At 46.6% G+C, this 19,485-nt stretch overlaps 1 protein-coding gene across 3 annotated transcripts in view; it reads right to left on the reverse strand.

The window, feature by feature from the left end:
• Positions 1-11,117: 11,117 nt before the first annotated feature.
• VWF (von Willebrand factor) overlaps positions 11,118-19,485 on the reverse strand; it is a 134,855-nt gene continuing 126,487 nt past the window's right edge. For all 3 annotated transcript variants that reach the window (XM_081248296.1, XM_081248297.1, XM_081248298.1), the window contains 4 exons: positions 18,468-18,596; positions 17,876-17,915; positions 11,929-12,026; positions 11,118-11,421 (listed from right to left, as the gene is read on the reverse strand). In XM_081248296.1, coding sequence (XP_081104422.1) covers positions 11,233-11,421; positions 11,929-12,026; positions 17,876-17,915; positions 18,468-18,596 — 456 coding nt within the window. In that variant the 3' untranslated portion in view covers positions 11,118-11,232. The remainder of the gene's footprint in view (positions 11,422-11,928; positions 12,027-17,875; positions 17,916-18,467; positions 18,597-19,485) is intronic.

The raw sequence follows: 19,485 nt of genomic DNA on the forward strand, positions 1-19,485 counted from the left end.
TGGCATGTGGGATCTTCCCGGACCGGGGCACGAACCCCTGTCCCCTGCATCGGCAGGCGGACTCTCAACCACTGCGCCACCAGGGAAGCCCCAGACACATTTTTTAATGTCTCATAACTTCACCTCTGCTAGGCTGCTGTCCTAGCCAAATACAGGTTGCTCTCACTTCAGACCAGATGTGTCCTCGTTGGACTAACAGGGAAGTTACAATCACCACATTCCAAAGGACAGAACTAGGAGAAGAAGTTCTGGAAAGGGATAAACAGAAGCACCCAGGAGCTACTCCATGGGGAGGGTGGGGAGGAGCCTGCCATGCGAGGCCAGATTTAAAATACTAGGACCCAGCGATCAGTAAAAGCGAGGACAAATGGACACAGAGAGCGGTTCTCAACCTTGGATGCACGTTGGAATCACCTAGAAAAGTTAAAAGGTTGATGTCTGGTTCCACCTCGAGATCTGGACTTATTTGCCTGGGGCGTTCTATTGCGCCACCAGGGTTGAGACCATTGGTCTATAGAATCACTAACAGAATCAAAAATGTGAGCACAGATCTAGTCACAGGTCCTAAAATGTTAGATGGAAGAAGCATCACCTAGAACGTGAACAAGGGAAGCTTAGGACAAATAAAACGAAGGGCCACTTAGCACAGCGAAGGTAAATATTTAGATCTAGACCTGCCTTGACCTGGGTGTTAAAAAAAAAAAAGTTGGGTGCTACATGAACCTAGAAGCAAGGGAAACCTGTCAGTGGAGAAGGAAAAGCTCTATGCTTGGCACCCATGAGCTTGGCCCGCTGCTACAGCAGAGGTGTGTGCTTCTACCTGGGGTAGGACCTACCTGTGCAGCTTCAGTTTGGCTCCCTGACTTTTAAAGCATACATTAGAGCCTTGATCATAAAACCAGCTTGAGAATCAAAAGGGGGTAGGAATGGGTCTATACATGCCAAGTAAAGGCAAATGCTAAATTTCATTAAATGTAGTTAACTTGTGCCTGAATGAGTTGATATACTTTATAGAAGAACTGGAGACACATCTACCTGCCATAACAAACAGGAAGGCAAGCATCTTCCTCTAAATTGACGACACAGATATGTGATTTTCCAGGAGGAGCATGGAGTTAAGTACATAACACCATCATGATACAGCACACATTGATAAAGCAGCTTTCTTAAAACGTGCCCCTCAGGTAGAATTTTATCATTTCACCTAACTTCAGAGGATCATAGCCAAGTCCCATAACTAAATACTTTGGTTAAATCCTTCATAAGAAAATTGTTATTAAAAAAAATTTTTAATATGCAGCTGTATCTCTAGTTCATGTATTATTTTTATAATTTCTCTTTTTCTCTTTCCTTTAACCCAATGTATTCATTTCATAAAGGTGTGTACTTAAATTCTGCAAAGGACTGAGTTTCCCAAGGAGAAATTAAATTCAAACTCCGAGTCTCAAAAAGTCAAATTGCTTGAGTTTCAAGGACCAATGAAGTATATATTTCACATTTAAAGGAAGATTCACAATACCTTCACCTGCTTTCTCTAACTCAAATAGCCAGATGTCACTTTTTTAATTTCTTAATATTATTTTAAAAGAAGCAACTGTGCAAATCAAAACTACAGTGAAGTACCACCTCACACTGGTCAGAAAGGCCATCATTAAAAAGTCTACAAATAACAAGTGTTGGAGAGGGTATGGAGAAAAGGGAACACTCCTACACTGTTTGTGGGAATGTAAATGGTGAAGCCACTGTGGAAAACAGTATGGAGGTTCCTTAAAAAACTAAAGTTACCATATGATCCAGCAATCCCACTCCTGGGCATATATCCAGAGAAAACTATAATTTGAAAAGATACATGCATCCCAGTGTTCATAGCAGCACTATTTACAATAGCCAAGACATGGAAGCAACCTCAAGGTCCATCAACAGTGAATGGATAAAGATGTGGTAAATACACACACACACACACACACACACACACACACACACAGTGGAATATTACTCAGCCATAAAAAAGAACAAAATAATGCCATCTGCAGCAACATGGATGGACCTAGAGATTATCATACTAAGTGAAAAAAGTCAGAGAAAGACAAATATGATATCACTTATATGTAGAATCTTTTTAAATGATATAAATGAACTTATTTACAAAACAGAAACAGACTCACAGACATAGAAAACAAACTTATGGTTACCAAGGGGGAAAGCGGGTGGGGGAGGGATAAATTAGGAGTTTTGGATTAGCAGATACAAGCTTCTATATATAAAATAGATAAACACCACGGTCCTACTGTATAGTACAGGGAACTATATTCAGTGTCCTGTGATAAACCATAATGGAAAAGGATACAAAAAAGAATATGTATATATATGTACACCTGAATCGCTTGGCTGTACACCTGAATCTAACACAACACTGTAAATCAACTATACTTCAATTTTTAAAACAGATAATAAAGAAGCAGCAGAATCTGTTGGTCAGCTATTTCACACCAGCTCACCATTCATTCATTCATTCATTCATTCATTCATGCATTCACAGACCATTTAATAAGCATTCACCACACACCCTGTCCTGTCCTGGGTGCTGAAACTTGAAGATCTCAGAGCCTACTTGGGGAGACAGATGTCTAAATCTGTAACTTTAATACAGTATAGTAAGTGTGACTATACCACACCAAACTTACCATTTCTGATAGGCCCCTGTGACAGAGACTACAAGCTGCTTACCAAAATCCATGTCCTCCGCTTCTCCTTAACACACAGCTAGACCACATTTCCTAGCCTCCTTCCCTTGTAACTAACTAGATGTGGCCACGGGACTGAATTCCGGCCAGAGGAATGTGAGAAGAGTGATATGTGCTATTTCTAGGCCTGGCGCATAGAAACCTTCCATGCCTGCTTCTGCATGCCCCTCCACGCTCTTTTCCCGGCTCAGATAACTGGAACGGCAATTCTCAGGGCCACCTCGGAAGTCATAGTTGAAGCTGGAGGAGCCTCCGTCACCCCGGGTCCCTGAAAAGCTTCCTGGAAAAGAGTCACCCCGCCAACTTGTTTACCCAGCCAGGCCTATCACTTTAACAAGAAGTAAACTCTTGTTGTGTTTTACTCCTTATTTTTTTGTCTATTCGTTAGAGCAGTTATCTGAGCATTACCTTAATAGAATGCCTTCCTTATCAATGTGAATAATAATAAATAGAGCAAGAGCATTACCCTAATACGTACCCCTCATAAATGTGGACAATAATAAATAACTCCTCTTACAAGTGCAGTAACTCAGCCCAGGGGGATACCATCCACGTCAAGTACCTGTACTTCACAGCCTTGCTCAAACTTCCCCCAACTTGACAGACTGGACAACCCCCTCACACCTGTACACCCCATGCAGGGAGAGATTCTCAAAGGTAGGGACTGGATATCACTTTTGATCCTTACTGCAGCCTGGCACATAGTAGGTGCTCGAGGAAAGGGTGGATAAAAAATTGAGATGCTGAAAAGATGAGCAGAGAGGGATTTCTGGCCAATCATCTCTTCCATGCTTTGTGGTATGGAATTCTGGAGTTTTGAGTGGGTAAAGAAGTTGAGAGGATTTGTCACCAGTATTATACAGTTTAATGATTTGTCATTAAACTGTATAATACACACAGTATAATACATTATACTCAATTATATTCCAATATAAAATAAAATTTGGAGTAAATCAATTATACTCCAATATAAAATTTTTTTAAAATGCTAAAGCATGTTCTTCACAATGAAGGGAAATGATAACAGATAGAAACTTGGATAAGAATTACTCCTGGGACTTCCTGGTGGTCCGGTGGGTAAGACTCCCAAGCTCCCAGTGCAGGGGGCCCGGGTTTGACCCCTGGCCAGAGAACTAGACCCTGCGTTCCACAACTAAGAAGCCCACGTGCCACAACTAAGATCCAGTGCAGCCAAAATAAATATAAATTAATTAATTAAAAGTATTGCACCTGATGGAAGAGTGCATCAATTTCTTACACAGGCGAGGAAAAGAGATTGTGAGCCATTGGTCAAAATGGACTATGAGCCTCTAAGTTTTCTATCTGCTGTAAGCCACAACTTCTCAAATTAGAGGTTTAACCCAATAGTTGGTTATCTAATGGTTTGAAAACAGCATTTTTTTTCAATAGAATGGAACAGAATGGACCAGAAAAGAGGAAAACAGAAACACCTCTTTTAAAAAAAAAATCAGAAACAATATAATAAATGCCCACATGAAAAATAATACTGTTTCTGAAAAGCTATTAATGAAACTACAGCCCATTATGCTAGGCGATGTCTTATATGTCACACAAATACCACTGTGCCATTCTTCTTAAACTTTAATGTTGAGGAACTAGTCTCCTTTTCTTAGGCAATGAGACCCACGGAACTTACTCCCTCTTTTCTGTTCTGCCTGTCAGGAGGCTCATAGGTAAGTTTTCACTCAATTACAGGACCTATTCTTCTCTAGGTTTTGGTGCTATAATAATATGTTCCTAATCTTTCATTATTTGGCATTTGCTAATTTATCCTTGATTTAAGTTTTATTGCATCTAGGTTTTCCTTTGTTGTAATTTGTTTGAAGATTAATAAATAAGGAATAGAAATAGTTACTGATATAGGCAAGAATAAAAATGGATTAAAAAGGAGTTAGGGTGAAGAATAATTACCAAAATATTATAAACAGGTATTTTATTTATTTGCATTTAATTTTTTTTCACAATGGGCTTGTATCATTACTTTCTAATTCTGAAGCTATTTTAATTAGTTAATGATGAACAATAGGCTAGAAAGTGGGAATTATCCCTTGGTCAGTGAACCAGTCAGAAGATGCAAGGGTGCTTTATACCTGTGTTTGCTACACAGAGAGAGGATCTGACCCTGGCTCCTTGTGAGAATGGCCATCCTTTCGTAGTTTCAGCACAAGTTAACCTAGATGGAGAGCTGTCAGCCAGACAGACTTATAAATTATTTCCTTAAAGTTTCTGGAGGAAAGGCAGGGCTGTCAGAAGGAGCCTAAGAAAGACCTCTAGTACATCTTGAAATACCTGAAGTACGGACAGGGCTAATTTCTTTGGTTTGGTCTAAACAAGCCCAGGTTTGATCCTGGTTCCTCCTTCTCATGTCCAACAACAGTGGACGTGGTTGCTACACTACTAGGATCAACTTAGGGCCCCAAGAACCCTGACAGGCCACTGTGTGCCCTTGTTGATCCTTGTAGCTCCAGCACTGAGTGTAGTACCTGGCTCGGCAGGTGTGCTCTGAACTGATGTGAGCCGCAAGCACGGGTGCATGGTGTGCAGATCCATTGAAACGATCGTGAGCCAGGTTTGCTACAGCACATCAGACACTGGGCAAGTCCTCTGCCCGCGGTGGGTCCGTCTCTCCCACGTGCCTGTGAGCCACAGATGTGGAACTCAGAAAACCCGTGCTCGTTAAATCATGTCCCCGGTGGAGATCACAGTGGCACATTGCCTTAGGAGTTTGGTGATGACAACCTGCCTTCCTGGGCTTGACCCCACTAAGTAAACTAACCATGATGATTCCAGATTGGAAGTCGTGTCAAGGCAAGCCTTGCCTGGATTATGACCACAGCATCACCTACCACCTTGCAAAATTCCTATCTCCCTAAAAGCCCCAGTTCCACCCATATTTCTCATCCACCCCTCCTTGTTGGTATCGATACTGCCTTCTGAGGCTTCTTAAGAACAGAACAAAAGCAACAAGGTGAGGTGGCGGGGAAATGAATTTCAATTCCAACTTCATCCTTCTCTGATGCTTCGGTAATTAACACGATGTAACAGACATATTTCTTAACCTCTCTGAACCTCAGGTGGCTCGTCAATGAGATGGACTTAACACTGACCCCCAGATTTGGGGGGAAGCAAAGCACGGTGTCTGGTATACAGGCGATGCTTGGTAAATGTTACTCTTCCCTTCCTCTTTGAAAAGTCAAAAACATACGGCCTGAGTCCCAAGACTCCGCGTGACCTGGTTCACTCTCACCCTCTCCCTCTCCCTCCAGGCACTGGGCTTCCCCCCTATTGTTTGGACAGCCCAAGCCCATTGCTGCCATGGGGTCTTTCGCCACTACTGCCTTTGCTAGATCATTCTCCAGGTGTCCACATGGCTGGTTCTTTCCTTGAATGCAATCTCTGTTTAAACTCCTTCTCCCCAGCCACCTGCATACAAATAGAGACCGATTCTACTTTGTAGCTAGAGGCAAGATTCTCATATCTAGTGGTCGAGTTTCCGTTCTCCGTGTGCTCTAGGAATCAGGTCCTCGTTAAAGAAAATGAAAGACAAGCTCCACTTTAGTCCCCAGTGCCTCCGGCCCCCTCGCTGTGCCCTGTAGTGGAAGAGGGCAGGGAAGGGGCGGAGAGAAACTGGACAGAACCTGAGGCTGGTGTTGGGAACCCATGCCCACTCCTCACACAGCTTCCTCCACCAGCCAGCAAAGAGGCCCAGGACCCACGGAGAGGCAACCCAGAGAGCGATGCAGGTGCCCCGAAAGGACCGTCTCAGGTCCTTGGCTCCCAAAATGATGGTGCATGACAGGACACAGTGAGGGGGAGACTGGGCCCTGGACAGCGAGCAGCTGAGGCAGGTCTCTAATGTCCGGTCCCAAGCACAAAGCCCAGGTAAGTGCAGGGACCCGGAGTCTCGTCATCCTCCAGAAGCGCCCGACCTTGTCTAGGATCTTCCCTCACCTGTCACCTGCCTTTGGGCTGAGACCTAACCTTGCTCAGTGGGAACTTCTATCCTGCACCAGCATCCACGTGGTCCCGGGGTGTCTCTCCACACCTGCTCACAAAGTCTCAGGACTGTGGCTGATGCCTACCTTCCAGTCCCTTTCTGCCCACTGTTCATGCCAATGAAGTGGGCACCCTGCCCGCGCCACTCCACGCCTCTCCCACGAACCACCAGAAACAAGACACCCAACAAAATCCCTTTCCAAGCGAGGTCAACCCTGCCAAACACGTCTTTCTACTCAGTATCATTTGGAGGTGTGGCAGGATCACATCCTGCCCCCCTAAACGCTGCCTCAATTTGCTTTTCCTCTAAAAAAAAAAAGTCCCCAGGAAAGTCACGCCTGTGTTTCCCTGCACCCCGAGGTGTAAATGTCTTTCCTGGGGTGGGTTTGGATAAGGGCTGGAGGAGACTTCCTGAAACTGTGAAGCTGCTCCAGGAATGCCAAAGTCAAGTTGCAGGGGGCGAATCTGAACCTCTGTGCTCAGCAGATTGTTTCTGACTTAAACCCTGGGTGTTTACTTACCATTCAGATGCACTAAACTAAACACCCCCCGACTTAACAAGAAGATAAAGAGATAGGAATTGGTAATTCATCACCAAAAAGCCACGGCACCGATCTTCCGCCTCTTGTCCTACCTCTTCTCTCCTAGATTGGAAATGAGTGTCCAGGAAAGTGCTCAGGCATCCCTCGCCTTCCCCATCCTGGGAGAAAAGGATCAGCTCTGGAACCACCATCCCAGGTTCACTTGGGGTCACGAATCCCAAGCGGTAAGATGCCATGTCCTTCACTCCCAGCCCCTCTGCCTTCTACAACTTGTCAGGACCAGGGTCCCCGGCAGGGGGGACTCACCGCTCAGCCCGGGGGTGGCCATGGTGCGGGCGCGCAGGGCAGGAAACCGGGACTGCCCCTCTGCTGGGGCTGCTCTGGCGTCTGCACTGGCGTATTCAGTCGCCGGACTAATTGCATCGCGGCTCAGCTCCGTCTGGACGTGCCCGCCCCAGTCTGCTGCCGCTGCCTCCTCCCCCATCCCTCGCCAGCGGCTACCAGGCCTCCCCCGGCGCTGCACCCTAGGCGCACCGGCGCTGGTCGCGCCACGTGGAGAAAGGAGCGCGTTCCCGTGGGCGGGTTGAGTCCGGGACACGTTCCGGTTAATGAAGCTGAGGGGCGAGACAGGAAGACCGCTGCTCTCCCCACCCGGGGAGCTGCCTGCTAACCTGGTTCCGGTGTGAGCATTCAGCCGGATTATCTCGTGAACAGTCTGGCTGATTAGCTTCCAATCCCGCCCGGGAAGCCTGCTTCCCGCCGCCCTGGCCCTGATCGCCTGGGTAGGGGTGGGAGGCTCCCCGGCACGCCTGCCTGCACTCTACCCGCCACCAGCTGTCCCCACCTTTCTCTAGACTAAAAGGCGCAGGAGTGGAGGAATCGTGCCCCGGGGACAGGAAGAGGGGCTGCAAGAGGCAAAGGGAGGGGCAGGTTTTAGCAAAGCTTCCCAGGGAGACGCTGGGAGCAGCTGAGGAGGTAGACAGGTGGCAGCTCCATCCCAGGACAAAGAGGAGTTCCATCTCTCCGGAACGGCTTTGATACCTAGCCATGGGCAGGGGGGTGGAAGAGAAGACCTCCAAAGGGCCATTCTGGATGACAGAATCTACAATTCCAAGACGCCCCCAAGTGCATTAATACCAGGGACCCTGAAAATGAAAAGGTATTATGTTAACATTATATGTCAAGTAGGCTCTGAATGACCACGGACTTTCCTATCTCCTATGCTGATAAGGTGGGCTGGTGGGGATTGCTCCCCACTTTACAGATGAGGAAACTGAGGCAGTGAAGGGGAGTCAGGGGCTGAGCAGAAGGAAAACCAAAAGCAGTGTGTGCCAACCGGCTGTATCCTGGGCACCATGGCTGGTGTGGATGTGGACTACCTCCCCCTCAGCACCCTTCTCAGAGCCTTCCCCAGAGGAATTATCTAACTCTAGTAACAAATCTATGAGGTAGTTACTGCCTGTGTGCCCATTTCACAGATTAGGAGACTGCAGTGTAAACGGTCAGGCACCGTGCCTCTGAGGACTGCTCCAGGGTCTGTGCTCTAACACTTGGTTCCTGGCTGCTTGAGACAATGCCCTTCTCCATTCACTTCTGGGAACCCTTCTCTACATGTTTTCAACGCCAAGAGGACTGGAAACTTTCCACCATGGTGGTTCCTTATCCATTCCCTCTCTTCTCTCCCTCCAGCACTTTTTTAGTCCCTTGGTCCCTGCATACTCCTCCCTTGAGACTCCCCCTAAGACTCTCACTTTGGGGACTGTGCCATCTGGTCTAAGGGTGACAAAAAAGAGAGTGCCTGAGACCAGAGGCAGACCCGCCCTGGAACACATGCAGAATGGGGACAGCTCCTGGCTCACACCCCCACTACCAGTTTCTCCTTTTTACCCTACTTCCTGCATTTTTTTTCAATCAAAATGTGCAATTTTTCTGACTCAGCTTTTTTCTTGGTAGTGAACTGTCCTAGCAGTAAATAGGAGGAGAACTCAGGCTATGGAGGCAGCTGGAAAATTGACACCTTCTGCTGAAGAGGCAGACCCCCTGCTGAGTTTCTCTGTGGCCGATGCCTCCAACGGCACCTCGTCCCCAGGTGGAGCATTAGGCGATCAGTCAGAAGACAGACAAGTAATTCTCTGGCCCTGGATCTGGTTTCCTACAGAGACCATAGAGGCACTCAAAGTTGGAGGCGGGGTGATGGATGGAGGATGACAGCCTTTGAATTGTTGGGCAGTTACATCAAACTTCTATCCATCCTTCCTTCCCTCTACCCGGCTAAACTCCCCACCAAAACGACTCAACACAACCCATGCCATTTGCCTTTAATGTATCTTCCCTGGAGGTTCTTCCCCAGCAGTGACAGAAGCAGAAAGACCTAGAAATGCAGCCGTCACTGGTTCCTGTGAGAACAGGGCCGCATCTGTCAGCACCAGGGACGTGCGGCTCTGATGCACCGGCTCGGGAGTTCTTGCCCAGGTGTCCAGGTACTTGGGTTCTGAACCTGACCCTGCCACCCAGCAGCTGTGTGACCTTTGGCAAGTCACTCAAGTTCTCTGAGCTGCTTTCATCCTCTGCAAAGGGGCAGGAGAGGGCAGTGGATGAGATAATGTCTAAATCCTTTCCAGCTCCGTCGTCCAGTATGTTCAATGAGTTGAGTCTCTCCTGGGTTAGAAGGATCTGGCATGAAAGTCAATCCTCGGTCAAATTCCTGTCTCACAGCCAGGACAGGTGCTTTATTCTCATGGGTGTGCTCTCCCCACCTAGAGTCTCTGCCATCTTGCCAGCATATACATGTAAGCTTTTTTCATAAAAGTCTAAGAAAGGATGATCTCTCCTTGAATGTGACAGCGGTGGTTAGTGATTTAGGGACCCGGTGAGGTCTGGCGTTACCTACACCTCTTCTGTCCACTAAAGGATCCTGGAGTGGGCAAGGCCTTGGCCTCCAGCATCCAGCCCAAAAGGAACTCAGCTCCCTCACCCCTCAGAGCACAGGAAATCCTCAGCGCTCTGCCACTGACGGTAGGGACACTTAGGGTTCCCCTTTGAACCTTGATTTCCCCATTTTTCTTCTGGTCACTTTTCCCGTTATTATAGAGCAATTCACAGTTACTCCCGGACTTTCTGGCTTATTTGACCCTCCCAACCGAGTGAGTGAGACTGACGCTCCTGGTTCCAGTTGAGGAAACTAAGTCTGAAAACCGCTAAGGGGCTTGCTGAGGCCACACAGTCCGGCGAAGGCCATGGGTGGAACCTGGGCCGCCCCCAAGTCTGGGGGTCCCCGGCCACGGCCACGCCTGTGCCGCGAGGGACCACGTTCCCACACACGCCCAGCACCACGTTTCCAGCCCCCCAGCCCCCAGCCTCTCACCCTCCCACGGGGGCCACTGAGGGACACAGGCACTGGCTCAGCCGAGGGCTCAGAGAACCCCTTGCACACCCACTGGGGCTCCTTCCCCATCAAGTCAGCCACACTGGCCAGAGCCTGGCTGGAGCCTGGCTCTAGGGTCCCCCTCTGCTCTGCCCAGAAGCCCCTGGATTCAGAGACTGGAGACCCCGGTGTTCCAGAGCAAATCCCTTCTCCTTCAGCCACCGGGCTGTTTCCAAGGAGGCCTGGCGCTCACTTTCCCCTTCCCTCCCTGTGGAGGCTGAGATGCCACTTTCTCCCGGACGTGGGCGTGCCTCCCGCAGACCCCGGGGCTCAAGTGTTTCCAGATGGAGCCTGTGCTCCCCTACCCCCCACCCCCTTCAGCACCAGCCTCAGAGCTCCAGCCCAGCCTACAATAGCCATCTCAGCCTAGATGAAGCATGAGCCTTTGGCAAGATGACAGATTGGCCTTTATTGTGGGCCCGGGGGAGCCCGGGAGCGGAGCGTGCATGCGCCGAGCAGGGGTTGCCAAGCGGGTGGTGACGGGTGTCCGCGGCAGGGCCGCGCCTCACTGGCGGCATTTCCTGGGGGAGCACTTGCACTGCATGGCGTTGAGGACCACATGGTGGGTGACGGAGCCGTTGGCACAGCGCAGGGGCACCTGCATGGGCTCTGTGCGTGTGGGCGTGCAGCAGGTGCACTGGTCCTGCACGTCCTCTGTGTCGATGGAGTACAGGGCTTTGCTGGTGCATCTTCCCTACGGCGGGGCAGAGAGAGGCGGCCGTTGCGGGCGGTGGAGAGCGCCAGGGTGGGGAGGGCTCTGGGGCAGCCCACTTCCTCCACCTGCCCTCCTCCAATCAAGAAGGCCTGGCCTTGCCCGGAGAAACACAGGACAGCCAAACAATGTGTAAAAGTAGCTCTTGGGAGGTGTGAAAGGCCTGTCCTAATGGAACTGTCACACCCAAGCCCTCTAGCTGCAATTTCTATGCCTGTGTGACTGATCTTCAGGAAACATAGCTCCCATCTTCCATTAAGTAACTCTACATTCTCTTCAAAGGACGTGTTGAATCATTGCTCAGTGTTTTTCTTCTAGGGTCAAAAGTTCCCATTTACTTCAATAAAACATTGGCTTTTTAAAAAAATTTTAAAAGCTCCCAGTTCCTTTCACTTCTCCCCCCTGTGAATTTCCCAGATGCTTCGACTCTGTAACTAAAGAGATGTGTCCAAACAAAGAACTTGCCCCTCCCAGCCGAGGACCCCTTACCTGGCAGTAGTGAATGTCCACTTGCTCTTCAGACATACAGTCTCCCACTTTGACGTACTGAAGCTTGGCAGTGATGTCCTTGCACTCAGGCTCCTCACCTACAGGACAGGTGAGAGATGGGACCTGTTCTTCCATACAACACTCTCCAGCCCAGTTCCCTCATTTACTGGAAATAGGTCAATTTCACAGTAACCGATCACCAAAGCCAGCCATGGGGAGGGCAAGTCAGTGGTCCTGGTTCCCCTCAGCTTCTCCTGGCCCTTCATATTCAGAGATATAGTTATCGCTGGGTTTAACTCACTTAATGGCACAATTTTAATTGCAGGAGGAGCCTAGATTCACTGTGCTTTGGTGATGTCAATGGATAGGACTTACTTTTATGTAACTGTAGACTCTAAAAACCATAATGAACAAATAAGGAAACACAAGCTTTAAATGACACATTAAACAAGATGGACTTAATTAATATTTATAGGACATTCCATCCAAAAACAACAGAATACACTTTCTTCTCAAGTGCTCATGGAACATTCTCCAGGATAGATCGTATCTTGAGTCACAAATCGAGCCTTGGTAAATTTAAGAAAATTGAAATCGTATCAAGTATCTTTTCCAACCACAACGCTATGAGACTAGATATCAATTACAGGAAAAAAAACTGTAAAAAATACAAACACATGGAGGCTAAATAATACATTACTAAATAACCAAGAGATCACTGAAGAAACCAAAGAGGAAATCAAAAAATACCTAGAAACAAATGACGATGAAAACACGATGAACCAAAACCTATGGGATGCAGCAAAAGCAGTTCTAAGAGGGAAGTTTATAGCAATACAATCCTACCTCAAGAAACAAGAAACATCTCAAATAAACAACCTAAACTTACACCTAAAGCAATTAGAGAAAGAGGAACAAAACCACGCCCCCAAAGTTAGCTGAAGGAAAGATCATAAAAATCTGATCAGAGGGCTTCCCTGGTGGCACAGTGGTTAAGAATCTGCCTGCCAATGCAGGGGACACGGGTTCAAGCCCTGGTATGGGAAGATCCCACATGCCATGGAGCAACTAAACCCATGCGCCACAACTACTGAAGCCCGTGCACCTAGAGCCTGTGCTCTGGAACAAGAGAAGACACTGCAATGAGAAGCCTGCGTGCCGCAATGAAGAGTAGCCCCCACTTGCCACAACTAGAGAAAGCCCGCATGCAGCAACGAAGACCACACGCAGTCAAAAATTTAAAAAAAAAAATCAGATCAGAAATAAATGAAAAAGAAATGAAGGAAACAATAGCAAAGATCAATAAAACTAAAAGCTGGTTCTTTGAGAAGATAAACAAAATTGATAAATTATTAGCCAGACTCATCAAGAAAAAAAGGGAGAAAACTCAAATCGACAGAATTAGAAATGAAAAAGGAGAAGTAACAACTGACAGTGCAGAAATACAAAGGATCATAAGAGATTACTAAAAGCAACTATACGCCAATAAGATGGACAACCTGGAAGAAATGGACAAATTCTTAGAAAAGCACAACCTTCCGAGACTGAACCAGGAAGAAACAGAAAATATGAACAGCCCAGTCACAAGCCCTGAAATTGAAACTGTGATTAAAAATCTTCCAACAAACAAAAGCCCAGGACCAGATGGCTTCACGGGCGAATTCTATCAAACATTTAGAGAAGAGCTAACACCTATCCTTCTTAAACTCTTCCAAAATATAGCAGAGGGAGGAACACTCCCAAACTCATTCTACGAGGCCACCATCACCCTGATACCAAAACCAGGCAAAGATATCACAAAAAAGGAAACTACTATCAGGCCAATATCACTGATGAACATAGATGCAAAAATCCTCAACAAAATACTAACAAACAGAATCCAACAGCATATTAAAAGGATGATACACCATGACCAAGTGGGGTTTATCCCAGGAATGCAAGGATTCTTCAATATACTCAAATCAATCAATGTGATGCACCATATTAACAAAATGAAGGATAAAAACCATATGATAATCTCAATAGTTGAAGAAAGAGCTTTCGACAAAATTTAACACCCAATTATGATAAAACCTCTCCAGAAAGTAGGCATAGAGGGAACCTACCTCAGCATAATAAAGGCCATGTATGACAAACCCTACACACTAGGGTTTGCATTCCTGTACACTAACGACGAAAAATCTGAAACAGAAATTAAGGAAACACTCCCATTTACCATTGCAACAAAAAGAATAAAATACGTAGGAATAAACCTACCTAAGGAGACAAAAGACCTGTGTGCAGAAATCTATAAGACACTGATGAAAGAAATTAAAGATGATACAAACAGATGGAGAGATATACCATGTTCTTGGATTGGAAGAATCAACATTGTGAAAATGACTCTACTACCCAAAGCAATCTACAGATTCAATGCAATCCCTATCAAACTACCAATAGCCTTTTTCACAGAACTAGAACAAAAAATTTCACAATTTGTATGGAAACACGAAAGACCCTGAATAGCCAAAGCAATCTTGAGAAAGAAAAACGGAGTTGGAGGAATCAGGCTCCCGGACTTCAGACTATACTACAAAGCTACAGTAATCAAGACAGTATGGTACTGGCACAAAAACAGAAATATAGATCGATGGAACAGAATGGAAAGCCCAGAGATAAACCCATGCACACATGGTCACCTTATCTTTGATAAAGGAGGAAAGAATATACAATGGAGAAAAGACAGCCTCTTCAATAAGTGGTGCTGGGAAAACTGGACAGCTACATGTAAAAGAATGAAATTAGTACACTTCCTAACACCATATACAAAAATAAACACAAAATGGATTAAACACCTAAATGTAAGGCCAGACACTATAAAACTCTTAGAGGAAAACATAGGCAGAACACTCTATGACAAATCACAGCAAGATCCTTTTTGACCCACCTCCTAGAGAAATGGAAATAAGAGCAAAAATAAATAAATGGGACCTAATGAAATGTAAAAGCTTTTGCACAACAAAGGAAACCATAAAGAAGACAAAAAGACAACTCTCAGAATGGGAGAAAATATTTGCAAACGAAGCAACTGACAAAGGATTAATCTCCAAAATTTACAAGCAGCTCATGCAGCTCAATATCAAAAAAACAAACAACCCAATCCAAAAATGGGCAGAAGACCTAAACAGACATTTCACCAAAGAAGATATACAGACAGCCAAGAAGCACATGAAAAGCTGCTCAACATCACTAATTATTAGAGAAATGAAAATCAAAACTACATGTGGTATCACCTCACACTTGTTAGAATGGGCATCATCAGAAAATCTACAACAACAAATGCTGGAGAGGGTGTGGAGAAAAGGGAACTCTCTTGCACTGTTGGTGGGAATGTAAACTGATACAGCCACTATGGAGAACAGTATGGAGGTTCCTTAAAAAACTAAAAATAGAACTACCATATACCCAGCAATCCCACTACTGAGAAAACCGTAATTCAAAAAGAGTCATGTACCACAATGTTCATTGCAGCACTATTTACAATAGCCAGGACATGGAAGCAACCTAAGTGTCCATCGACAGATGAATGGACAGAGAAGATGTGGCACATATTTACAATGGAATATTACTCAGCCATAAAATGAAACAAAATTGAGTTATTTGTAATGAGGTGGATGGACCTAGAGTCTGTCAAACAGAGTGAAGTAAGTCAGAAATAGAAAAACAAATACTGTATGCTAACACACATATATAGAGAGAGAATCTAAAAAAAAGAAAAAAGGTTCTGATGAACATAGCGGCAGGACAGGAATAAAGATGCAGACGTAGAGAATGGACTTGAGGACACACGGAGGGGGAAGGGTAGTAACCTGGGACAAAGTGAGAGAGTGGCATGGACATATATACACTACCAAATGTAAAATAGATAGCTAGTGGGAAGCAGCCACATGGCACAGGGAGATCAGCTCGGTGCTTTGTGACCACCTAGAGGGGTGGGATAGGGAGGGAGGGAGGGAGACCCAAGAGGGAGGGGATATGGGGATATATGTATTCATATAGCTGATTCACTTTGTTATACAGCAGAAACTAACACAACATTGTAAAGCAACTGTATTCCAATAAAGATGTTAAACATAAAATAAAATAAAATAAAAACCATAATGATCAGAGCAATCCTCCTGCGCTTATAACAATATCCAGAAGCTAATGGGCAATGAGGTAGCTAATAAATACAATTAATATCTATCCATCCCTGCAAATGTCATTGTCTCTGTGGGAGCTGATCGTAGGAGCCCTTATGGAATCTTCCCTTTGGGTATAGCTATCTCTGGGTCGCTTGCATGGGTCTCCTTATATACAGGGGTTAAAAGCATTCAGATCTGAACCTCTACTTGGCCCACTGATAATCTAAGATTTAACGCCAGCTCATTATTGCCCATCCAAACAATGGGAGTTTTCCATTCCTGGATGGCTCCAAATCTAAATCAACTTTAACTACCTAATAGTTGGGCTCCCAACTCCCAAATAATGTCATTTTAAAGTGAAAGCCTGCCAACCACATTAAGAGGGTGAATAAGGAAAACATATTGAGGCCAACACACTATATTCTTTTGCTGTAGATTTCAATCCCTGAGCCTGGCTTCTTTTCCTTATGGAAGGTCCCCACCTCTTGAAAGCACAGACCAACACAGGCCCCTTTCTGCCTCGCTGCTAGTTTTGAAGATAACAGCCTCGGCCCAATTCCATGTGCAGTACGCCTAGAGAGAATGCATGTCCTCTGATGGTTTCCTGACCACATTCTTCAACCACGCAGACAAGAACCATAGAAAAAGACGCTTTCAGAGTGTGTTTTCCGCAATCTGCAACTTGGTTACAGCAACTACAGGGACTGTCAGAGTGAGCCATCAAGAAAAGAAGGAATGACTGAACGCTGAAGATATTCGTGTTTTTACTCGTTTCTCTACCCAAAAATAAACATGGGAACACGGGCCCGTGAACCCAAAAACTATCTAAACTAAAAGACGAAGAATATTAGTCCCGGCAAGTAATTGTACATTCAGAGAATACAGCAGTAACACTGGGATTCTGAAAGGTACTTGTGCTCATGGAAACAAGAATGCAAGAACATGGGCTTCCCTGGTGGCGCAGTGGTTGGGAGTCCGCCTGCCGATGCAGGGGGCGCGGGTTCGTGCCCCGGTCTGGGAGGATCCCGCGTGCCGTGGAGCGGCTGGGCCCGTGGGCCATGGCCGCTGGGCCTGCGCGTCCGGAGCCTGTGCTCCGCAGCGGGAGAGGCCACTATAGTGAGAGGCCCGCATACCGCAAAAAAAAAAAAAAAAAAAGAGTGCAAGAACGTGTGGTGAGATGCTGTCTGATGGGCAGGCTTGAGCTCCGTCTCCAAAGCTGTGGCCGTAACTATTGGGACCAACCAGTACAACACAAATGCAAGGTCAAGAGGAGCTGAGAGTGAAGAAGACGAGGTTAATAAAACTGAGACCAGCCTCATAAATCCTCGAGAAGGCTGTGTTCTCTGCAGCCCCACAGCCAGCTGCTGGCTTCCCTTTCTCTCTGGGAGAGCTGAACGACATCCAAAGATTAGAGGCAGATTGAATGTCCGCTCTGTCGAGATCATGAATCAAGGTGCCTGTCTTCAGGAGTTCTGGTGGCAGAGAGAAGACATTCTCTCATGATAGGACTGTGACCAACCCAAGACTCTGCAAGGGGAAAGGAAGGTAAGAGGCTAGTGATTGCCAGGAGTTTGGAAGGAAGGAGGAAGAGTCTGCTTTACAGGCATCTTGAAAGGGGGCTTGAGCAGGGGGCAGTCCAAGGACATGCAGGGTGGGGTGGGAGTTCCCTGAGGAATTGAACACAGTGACTGCAATATCTTTCTAGAAGAAAGTTCATTGCAAAGAACAGTCCCTGGACTTGGCCTGATGGATTTCAAGGGACAAGCTATTGGTAAGGTACTTACATGTGTCACAGCATGTGCCTGGAATTTTCATGATTTTCCCCTAAGGAAACAGCAAAGTCCCAGATTAGGCACAAATAGTATCTAGCCGACCCTTTCAGTCACTCCAGGCCAAGTCCTGCCTCTGGACTCACAGTCCTGAGCTTAAGTCCCCAGATATGAATGGGTTTTCCCATCACAAATGTGAGCAGACTGACCACCCCACCTGGCCAGGCTGAAATGATTCTGATTATTGTGATTATTGTGCGTGTGATTATTGTGAATTCTCTTCCAGTTGAGTCACCAGGCTCATCATTCCCAGGGGAGGCTGGAAATCAGTTTGATCTCTCACCATCCCATTCAAGGATCACAGATCCAGTCTCCCTTAAGGGAAGGTATTTTCTTAAAGCATGGTACAGTTGAGAGAGTTTTGTCCCTCCATCGGGCTTTGATTTTGTAATTTCATTGATTTTTAAACTAGGGCAGGGTTCTCCTTGGACACTGAGAATCACATGTCCAACAGCAGAGCTGGACCGCTGTTCAGAAGAACCCTCTTCTTAGAGTTGAAGATGGAGACAGTCAAGAGGAAAGCAGGGCCTGAGCCCCAGCTACTCACCCCCTCGGCCAGACACTTGTGTCCATCGAGGGGTGGGCAGCCCGTGACCCTCCTCTCCCAGATGAACTCGCCTCTCTTGTTGACCCTGCAGAAGTGACTGTCACAACCATCCTGGAGAGTCTCGTCACGCTGAAAGGGAAGAGGGGAGGTGGGCAGAGCAAATCTGAAAACGGTGTTTGGGGTACAAAACCACTGCAAGCCATGACCTTGACTCCTTGGAGTTGTTGAGACAATGTAGGGGACCTTGGAACAAGACGGAGGCAGTGTGTGCAAAGCCTCCACACCCAGAACCCAGAATGGAGGTGGAGTCCAGTTTTACAGCTTATGAACTGGGAATAGGGCTGCATAAATGTAGGGCATCCCTACACTCTACTGACCACTTAACAGCTTAAAGAATTAAGACATAGCAGAGGGAAACTGGCCAATCAATAGCTGAACTAGGGCTTCCCTGGTGGCGCAGTGGTTGAGAGTCCGCCTGCCGATGCAGGGGACACGGGTTCGTGCCCCTATCCCGGAAGATCCCACATGCCGCGGAGCGGCTGGGCCCGCGAGCCATGGCCGCGGAGCCTGTGTGTCCGGAGCCTGTGCTCCGCAACGGGAGAGGCCACAGCAGTGAGAGGCCCGCGTACAGCAAAAAAAAAAAAAAAAAAAGCTGAACTAGAGGTGAGCCAGGTGCCACCTGCCAGCCCCACCAGCCCACTCTGGCTTTCATAGATCTGAGTCTGTGTCACCCTGATTGCCTGGCCAGTCTCAGAGACAATCAAGGCTGGAGAAAATCTTAGAGATCAACTCACTCCCAATCATGAGGCCCTACACCAACTTTTGTCACAGAGAGTGACAAAATAACCAAATCAAAGAGCGAATTCTGTACCTCCTAAAGGTTATCCATCTTTCCCTTATAAAATCAGAAATAGGTACAGAAGGAAGTCAATATTGACCCAAACTTAGTCCCTCTTCCTTGAAGAAAATATCCCCAAATAGGAAACCAGACAGTGGTGATAGGGAGACCCCTGAGTTT

This window comes from Mesoplodon bidens (assembly GCF_964165515.1).
Source record: "Mesoplodon bidens genome assembly, chromosome: 11".
NCBI lineage: Eukaryota > Metazoa > Chordata > Mammalia > Artiodactyla > Ziphiidae > Mesoplodon > Mesoplodon bidens.